This window comes from Dreissena polymorpha, chromosome 5 (assembly GCF_020536995.1).
Source record: "Dreissena polymorpha isolate Duluth1 chromosome 5, UMN_Dpol_1.0, whole genome shotgun sequence".
In the NCBI taxonomy this organism is placed as follows: Eukaryota; Metazoa; Mollusca; class Bivalvia; order Myida; family Dreissenidae; genus Dreissena; species Dreissena polymorpha.
The window spans coordinates 59,210,965-59,220,717 of record NC_068359.1 but is presented as its reverse complement, the minus strand read 5'-3'; the positions used below and the strand labels follow the sequence as shown (position 1 = coordinate 59,220,717).

The following is a 9,753-nucleotide window of genomic DNA, read 5'->3' as shown; positions in this document are numbered from 1 at the left end:
ATACAGGTATTACAAAGACCATGGAACTACTAACAGATGCCAATATAAATGCTTTTAACACTAACTCCACCAGTGCTCAGAAGGAATTGTTGCTTGATTTTCTGTCATCATTCAACATTGCAAACTTTTCTGCCGCATGTAAGAACAATTTGCAAAAACTAAGTATGTTCAAGGTGGCTAGACGCGTAAATGATTGTATAGACAAATATTCCTCCTTAGTTTCTGGATATGATATATACGACATACGTGACTTTCCTGTTGACTTTCCAAATGAAGTGATTGTTGTACATTCTCAAGGACATAAAGCATTCCTCGAGGCATTGGGATGTCAATTACTTCAAGAGCAAAGACTAATACTCAAGAGCATGGAAAACATTTCACACTACTCAGAGGCAGATACACAAACTTTAATGTTTTGGTGTCTCAAATATCGTTGTCAGTTGGTAATTTCAGATATAAAGATAAACACTACTGCAAGAGAAATACCATTTTTAAAAACTAATGATGGTCTGGCTAAACGGGCAAGCGATGTCTTTGATCCTGAAGATGTCATTTTAAAAAGCATATTTGAGGATGAACCAGTGTTTCCAGTTCTTGATGAACATGCGCTCAAAACTGCCACGCAAGCCTTGCATAGTCTTGGCTTAAAAAGTGTTAACAACACAACAAGCGAGGATATATCACGCACTCTGAAGAAATTGTGTGAAAAGAGCTTTTCAACTGCGGTTTCACAAAGAAAAGCGGCAGCTTTAATGAAATATTTGAATGAAAATAAGCATTTAATACTAGAAAAGTTTGCTGATATGGAATGGATATTGATAGACACTGATGAGTTGTATCCCTGTTCTATTCCAATGAAAAACAGAGATGATAGGATGTCTCTAGTGAAGCCTTCTGTGGTGAAGTCACTTAAGTTTTCTGACGTGATTGGATCAGTTTGCTATCTTCATAATTGTTCAAACTTTGAGAATCTGGCAAGATTTTTTTCCTGGAATGAAAAGCCGCAAATAGAAGAAGTCGTCAAACATTTGATGATATTAATAAGCAAATACACTGTTGACCAAAAGGCTACATTCTTCAAAATGGTCATAGAAATATACAGTTTTCTTAACGAATACTCTAAAGTTGGATGCGAACACATGCAAACCTTGAAGAATCTATGGCGTAGTAAATTCAAAGAAGAGTGTTGCATATGGAATGGACATGGATTTTCACCATTGGCTGGCGTCTACATACATCAGTCTGGATCAGATGTTTATTTGCCTCGATATGTAAAACCTCTTCCAGAAGAACTTCAAGGAATGAAAAGCTTGTTTTTGGAACTAGGTTGTTTGCCAAGAATGGATCTCCATACATATTTGTTAATTCTAGACAAAATAAAAAGGGGTGCTGAAAGAGATACCGACAAAGTGTTAGAAGGACTTCACGATTCGATATCCATTTTAAACAAACTTAAAGATGATTTTGGAAATGACCTGCAAAATACTACTGTGCGACAGCAAATTTACTGTCCTGTACAAACTGAAGACAATAAATTGGAATTGCGAAATGTAGAAATGTGTGTTATCCTGGATGCAAATAATTTTCCAGGATTCAGTCCATGTGATGACGAACTTGAATTCTATTTTATTCATCCCGATGTACCAAAATCAACTGTGGATGCACTGAATGTAAAGTCAGCAAGGCAGTTGATGCTATCAGATGCTGATGCCTTTGAGGAATGGGGTCAAGCAGAGCCACTGACTCGTAGAATCCATGTGTTGCTAGAAGAAGGTTATGTTGATGGTTTTTCCATAGCAAAAGAACTCTTACAAAATGCTGATGATGCGGGCGCAACGAAACTACGCATTCTTTATGATGAACGGCAAAACCTTGAATATCGAAAAAAACTTATTAGCCCAGGTCTTGCAGACTTTCAAGGTCCTTCTGTATGGGTATACAATGACGCTGAATTCACAGATGAAGACTTTCAAAATATAACCAAGTTGAATGGAGCCACAAAACAGAATAATGCAAAAAAAATTGGGAAGTTTGGATTAGGATTTTGTGCAGTGTATAATTTAACCGATGTGCCATCTTTTGTTTCAAGGGACAGCTTTGTAATATTTGATCCTCATACCAGTTTCTTGGGAACATCGGCTGGTGGGAAATGTCCAGGCTTGAGAATTAATTTCCAAAGGAAACACAATTTAATGATTCGGAAACGTATGAGTCATCAATTTGAAGTTTTTAACAATATATTTGATTGTCAACTCACAAATACAGATCATGTTTATTACGAAGGTACATTATTTAGATTACCACTCCGACGAAGGGGAAGTGAGATCAGTAATAAAGTTTATAATCATGAAGATACTGTGGACCTGTTGACGAAGGTAGTCCAGATGGCACCTGACATGTTTCTGTTTAATCAGTCTGTCACAAAGCTGGAAATTTACCACATTGAATCCAGTTCCACTGACACTGTTCCGAAACGTGTGTTTCAGGTAGAAAAGAAGTCTTTCCTTTTGACCCCAATATCTGTCAGTTCATCAATTGTTTGTGCTGCTGTTGAAAAGAAAAAATCGAGTTCTCTTGAAACCTATCCCTTAAAGTGCTTACAAAAGGTTACGATTGAATCACATACAACCAACTCTCAACGTCTTAGTCTAGGAGATAACAAATTTCAAACTTCTTGGATTGTGTCCTGGGCAACTGGTAAACAAAGCAAAACATTACAGATGACTGCTGCTTTAGAAGGTGCATTACCGCTTGGTGCTGTAGCAGTGCCAGAAGCAAATGAGGAAAATCAATATCGTGATTTTGTCGAATATTGCTCAATTTCTACTAAATGTAAAGATAATCAGGGCCAATACTTCTTTTTTCTACCACTTCCAATCAAGCACAGTTTTGATTTTCATATCAATGGTCAGTTCAGCGTTACTTCAGATAGGAGGCATTTTGTAGCTGCAACGAAAGAAGACACCAACACATCTGTTTCAGATTGGAATGAATGTCTTATGTCTGATGTAATTGTTGAAGCATTAATTGTGTTACTTGAGAGTGATCGAGCCAGAATTTGCAGCCATTTCAGTGCTTGGCCTCAAATTGAAAACACACCCAACGAGAAAGCATTCCTGACAAGCTTTTACAACAATATTATTTCACAAAACCGGAGTGTTTTTTGTGTTGGCAATGCAAAAATATCATATTCCAGAGCCTGTTTTATTGATCCCTGTCTGAGAAAATCAGAACCATTAGGGCGATTGGTTTTTGAAGTGCTGTGTTGTGTTCTTTCTGTGGGAGAAAATCGGACGTTAGTCGATGTACCAGAACAAGTCTACATGCACCTTAAAAAGTGTGAAAAATCAAACATACGTGCTCACACAATAACACTTGATAGTTTTGTAACTAACTATTTTCTTCCAAATATAGATAAATTTAGTGCGACTGAGCAGTTGACTGTGACTAGAGATCAGCTTATGAAATGCATTTTAATGAGCAGCCTTGCCAATGACACAGTTGAAAATATTAAACAGTACGCCTGCATACCAACACAGCCTCAAGGGATTGGAATTCTAAGAAAGCCTGATGATTTAATTGATCGTTCATCCAGAACAGCAGATCTATTTCATGATCAAGACCAAAGATTTCCAACTGAAAACTTTTTGGAACCATTAGTGTACGAAAGACTGGACCAGTTAGGAATGATGAAAGATAATCTTCCAGAAGATCTTATACTCGAACGAGCAAACAGTGTGATGGTGTTAAATCAAACATGTCATGTCTGTGCCCTTCAACGCTGTTCTGCTTTTCTAGGATATCTTGAATCCAATGTACATATGCTGTCCATGTTTAGCAAACTCAAGAAAATACAATTTATACCAGTAATGACTAAACCTGACAATTGGCAATTTGCTTGGAAAGGCGACGAAATCGCTTTTAAGAACAAACGTTGTCTCAAACATGAGTCGAATGAGCACCAAGCTGCATTTGTCGCACCCAGTGACATATATTTGGCAAAAGACATGCCTCTGCTTTGTTGCAGTTCATTGATTATGTGTGATGAACAAATTGGTCGAAAATTCGTTGATGGATTTTTTGAGCGTATCGGTGTCAGGACAGCTTCATACAATGAGCAAAGTGTTGTTTGTGTCATTCAGCAGATGTTTTCATTAGAAAATTGTACAAAAGAAGAACATGTACGTCCACTCTACGATTTTTTGAATCAGGCATGCCATGACAGCCTTTTGAAGAACATTGTCAAGAGTAAATTACAAAACCAGAAAGTTGTTTTTGTGGATCATTGTTTTGTTTTTACGCTACATGTAGCTCAAAGTAGTGTTGTTCATTGCCCACCCTTTTTGTTTTCCTTGCAAAATACTACACTCGGAGAAGAAAAGTATTCCACTTTATCTAAAACTTTGGATTTTAAACCTGTTTTTGATATTGATGATCTGTTGTCAGTGTTAGATGAACTTAAACATGACAAGCAAGAATGTTCATTAGACCACAATTGTCTTAACCAGGTGATTCATTTGTTAAAGTGTTTGAATGACCTTATGGAAGAAGCTCAAAAAAAAGAGAAACACATAAATCGTGTGATTTATGTACCTGACACTTTAAAAGTTCTGCGCCCTAGTAAAGAATTGTGCTTCGATGAATTTGACACACTTGGAGAAGATGACAATAATGTAAATTTTATTCACTCCGAGGTCCCGATGAAACATGCCAAACGCTTTGGAGTACGGTCCATCACGCAACAGATGTTGTCAGATGCGTTTGCATTCGAGGAATGGGGCCAAGATGAACCGTTAACTCGTCGATTAAAGGTGCTTTTAGAGGAAGGATATGTTGACGGTTTTGCTGTAGGCAAAGAACTGTTTCAAAATGCAGACGATGCTGGAGCAAGGAAAATGTACATGCTTTACGATGAACGGCAAAACGAGATGTTGCGTTCTAATTTGATTAGTGAAAAACTAGCAGAATGCCAAGGTCCTGCTCTATGGGTGTACAATGATGCTTTGTTTTCTGAAGATGACTTAATTGCTATTACAAAATTAAATGGTGGAACAAAACAGTTTGATACTACTAAGATCGGCAAGTTTGGTCTTGGATTTTGTTCTGTTTACAACCTTACTGATGTTCCTAGTTTTATTTCAGGGGAAAATTTCGTCATGTTTGATCCTCATACAACATTCTTAAGAAAGGCTTTACCAGGAAAAAGTCCTGGTATACGGTTAAATTTTAGTAAAGCTAAAAATCTAAAAGTGATGGGACGAATGAAACATCAGTTTGATGTTTTTGAAGGCGTGTTTGATTGTCAAATCACTCAAGAAAGTCCATTTTTCAAGGGAACTTTGTTTAGACTACCATTACGAACTCGTGGTTACCAAATCAGTGATAAAGTGTACACAAAAGGAGAAATGGTTGATTTACTGCGAAAAATTGTTGAAATGGCTCCAAATATGTTTCTGTTTAATCAGCATATTTCTGAGCTGAAAATATTCCACTTAAATGACAAAGAAAACATTTCAAACATGCGATTAATGCATCATGTAGTTAAACATGAAGCAAAGTTTGGACCGACAGACTTACAACTCCCAATCATGATAGAATCTTCTTACAGAAAAAAGGAAGGGTCGTTGCAGCAGAATCCAATCCAATGCGTTCAAAAGGTTACTATTTCAACAGATGTGTTTGTTACTGCGAATATGTCAATGGAAGGGAAAAATCAATCAAGCGTTTCAAATTGGCTCATTTCTTGGGCATCAGGTAAGGATAGTGAAACAATACTGATTTCTGAGAAGGAAAAAGGTGCACTCCCCTTAGGTGCAGTTGCGGCGTTAATTGCAGAAGATTACGCAGATGCTGCTTGTGAAAAACGTCGTTCATGGCCAATAGTGGACATGAAGATTGCACCAAAGTGTTTCTTCCAAAAAGGGCATTACTTTTTTTACTTGCCTCTTCCAATTGAATGCAGTTTCCCTTTTCATATTAATGCCCAGTTCAGTGTGACTTCAGATAGAAGACATTTAAGAAGCATATCTGAGGATGATAAAGATTCATCCTTTGGAAAATGGAATGAAGCTATTATGTCAGATATGATCGTAGATGCCCTACTACAACTTCTTTCATGCAATACCTCCAGTGATCCATATTGTATGTGGCCTTTAAAATCAAATGGGTCAATAGAACATAAGCTCATTGAAAGCTTTTATAAAACAATTGTCAATAACGAAAACAAGTACTGCATATTTAGAGTTGCTGACAAGTTGACATCTTTGAGTAATGTGCAGTTCTTACACGCAGATGTTAGAAAAAATGAAACATTTGGAGAAGCAATTTTTGAAATGCTTGGTTACCTTATGGATGGGAAGATAATGGTCGACATTCCAATTGATATTTATGAACGGCTATTAGAGGTGAATGAAGAGGTCATTATGAGCAAAACTGTAACAGCCAAAGATTTTGTATTGAAACATTTTCTACCAAATATTAATAATATAAAGCAAGAGCACGAAAACTTAAGGGACAAAGTCATGGCTTACACGCTTACCTTGCCTCCTGACAATGACATTGAAGAAATGATATCATGCACTGCCTGCATACCAACAGATCCTGACAACATTTTGCGAGCACCTAAATATCTGGTAGATCCAAACTCGGATGTGTGCAAAATGTTTTTGAAGAATGATGGCTACTTTCCAACAACCCCTTTTATTGATCATGTTTATATAATTAGGTTAAAGAAATTGGGCATGATGTTCAACATTATAAGTGATGATGTGCTCATCGAGAGAGCCAACACAGTTGCAAGCCTGTATGAATCATGCTGCTTTTGTGCTTCACAGAGAAGCATTTGTGTTATGAAGTACATTCGGTCTCATTTAAGTGAAATTGAAAATCAATCTGCATTGAAACAAACATTACAAAATTGCAGGTTTTGTGTAGTTCAAAACAAGCCTCAAGACTGGGAATATGTCTGGCATGGAGTAAGCAGTGGATTCACTCAGATATTTTGTGAAGAACATCACAATGCAGTAAGCCCTGTCGTTATTGCGTGTCCTATTCAGATGTTCACAAAAGAATCAAAACACCTTGTTGGCTGCCATTCGCTCATAGTTGATGAATTATATTCATTATGTACAAACACAACTGAATATTTAGGTATCAATCAGTTGCAGAGCATCAACGAAACCCACGTAAAACTTGTATTGAAACAATTGGAAACGATGGTTGTTTTTTCTGGAAATACAACGACGCTTCAAATGCAAAGAGCTCTTATAGATGTTTATTCATTTATTGAAAAAGCCTGTTCTCATGGTGGAGCCATTCAAGAAATTATTGCGGAATATTTTTTTAGTGAAAAAACCATATTGGCAGGCAGTGTGTTTGTTAATCCCTTAAACATTTTTCGGTCATGTCATGAGATTGATTGCAAGCCATACATATACACTCTTAAGGAAACAGCGTTGTCAGCCAATCCAACATTATGTAATGTTTTACAAATTAAGGACAGTTGTAAAATTGACCAACTCATTTCAATTCTTGAAAATATTTACATTGTGAAAGAAGGAATGAGTTTGAGTGAAGTGGAATTTCGTCAATGTGTAAATCTTTTGAACTGTATCGCTCACATTATTATTAAAGAGGGGTTTATCTTTGATGACATTTTAAAGAATGAAGGCGAAATTTATGTTCCGGATACAAAAATGATCCTGCAACCAAGTCAAAAGCTTTGTTTTGATGACGATGATTCCATTCCAAAAAGTGATAGCATGATTTATGCTCATGGTGATGTTTCAAGGAACACAGCAAAGGCAATAGGGGTGCGCAAGAAAAAGCTAAAACATTTTGAAGAAAACTCTGTTGATATTGAAGGCATGGAAGACTTTTACCAATGCGAGCCATTAATAACACGTTTACACAGACTTATTGAAGGTTACCCCTTAGGAGTAGAACTTCTGAAAGAATTGCTTCAAAATGCAGACGATGCAGGTGGTACTGAAGTGTGTTTTTTACTGGATTATGAATTCCATGCTGACACAAATCTGCTTTCAAAGACTATGCGGCCTATTCAAGGACCTGCATTATGTGTTTATAACAACAGTGCCTTCACGAATGCTGATTTGATAGGTATACAACGGTTAGGAATTGGAAATAAAGGTGATGATCCCTACCAAACGGGCAGGTATGGGGTTGGATTTAATGTGGTGTATAATATAACTGATACACCAACATTCTTAACAATTGGAGAAGATCTTAAAACATTGTGCTTTTTTGACCCAATTGCTGAAACAATCCCAGGAGTAAATCAAAACAAGCCAGGTAAACGTCTGACAAATCTGGAAGAGTATCGCAAACAAAACCCGGCTTTGTTCAGTGGCTTTCATGAGGGTCATTGCTTCCAATCTGGGAAAGGTACAATGTTTCGGCTACCATTAAGAACGAAACCAAGCTCAATTAGCTCTAATGTTGTCACTGTTGATAAAGTTCAAGACCTTCTGAAAGAATTCGGCCAGTACATGACTAGAATACTATTGTTTTTGAAGAATATTACAAATATATCGATAGTTGAAAAAAAACTTGGTGATTACAAATGCCTTTCGAGTGTGAGAAAAACATTTGATGATGACAGCACAGCTACTTTGCTTGAATTTTCAGTCAAGTATGGGGATTTGTGTAAGACATACAAAGAGTCAAAGGATTTGGTAACAAAATGTCAGCAGCATGTATCATCGTTTCGAATTACCGTGTTGCATGAAGAGAATGGCAAGTCTGTTTCAAAACAAACCTTTACAATTGTGCAGACATTAGGTTTTAGCCAGACACTTCCAGCCTTGTTGAAAGAAGACATCCTTCGAGGTTCTATTGCCCTTTTACCTGTTGGGGGGGGTGGCATATAACGAAGAACAATATAGCACCATTAATGACCAGGATAATGTGTTTTGTTTCTTGCCGCTTCCTTTGAAGTCTGGACTTCCAGTGTATGTGCATGGCTATTTCGCCCTTAATCATGAAACACGTCGCTCTTTATGGAATTCGTCAGATGAATCAAATTGCGGGAAAACTCTTTGGAACAAATGTCTGATAGAAGATGTAATAAGTACAGCATATGTACAGCTCATCGATATACTAAAGGAACGTTACACAAGCACATGTATTGGTAATGACTTGAGTGAAAAAACAGTTTTACAAAGTGTTGAAAAAGTTGTTAATATTTATCCTCTTAAATCAAAAGTAAATGGTGCACATTGGGAATGGCTTGTTAAGGGGGTTTTCTGCAAATTGGAAAGTGAAAAACATGATTATTTACCTTCATCATACAGAAAAGAGGTTATACAAACTTATTTGCTTATGATACCCCTTACATCAGTTCATTTGCGATTGAATTGGTTGTCTGTTCAACCCAAAGATCACTTCTTTCCAACCTTTTTTGGAGACGATTCATCTGACAGTTTCAAAGATCACCATTTGAACAACTTTTTGATGGAAATTGGAATGAAAATTGTTTCTTTAAATAAACGCATCAGAGAAAGCATGGAGTTTGCAGGTGTTCAGTGTCTAGAATTGAAACCTAAAGAGGTAGTTGACTTTTTGCAGTCGTTTTGTAATGAAAATGTTACAGACCGTTGTAAAATTGAAACAGGGATTGACGTTACAAAATCTGTTGTATGTTCCATTGACAATATGGCAAGACTCCTCAACTACATAGCAAAAGACAAACAATATTTTGAACTGAACATTGATAGAATTCCTGTTGTTGTTACC

General features: G+C 36.8%; 1 protein-coding gene across 1 annotated transcript; it reads left to right on the top strand.

The window, feature by feature from the left end:
- Nucleotides 1–28: 28 nt before the first annotated feature.
- Nucleotides 29–9,026, top strand: LOC127882182 (sacsin-like). Its single transcript, XM_052430675.1, has one exon. It carries the CDS (start codon nucleotides 165–167, stop codon nucleotides 8,886–8,888), a length of 8,724 nt encoding a protein of 2,907 aa, XP_052286635.1. The 5' UTR covers nucleotides 29–164; the 3' UTR covers nucleotides 8,889–9,026.
- Nucleotides 9,027–9,753: the final 727 nt, after the last annotated feature.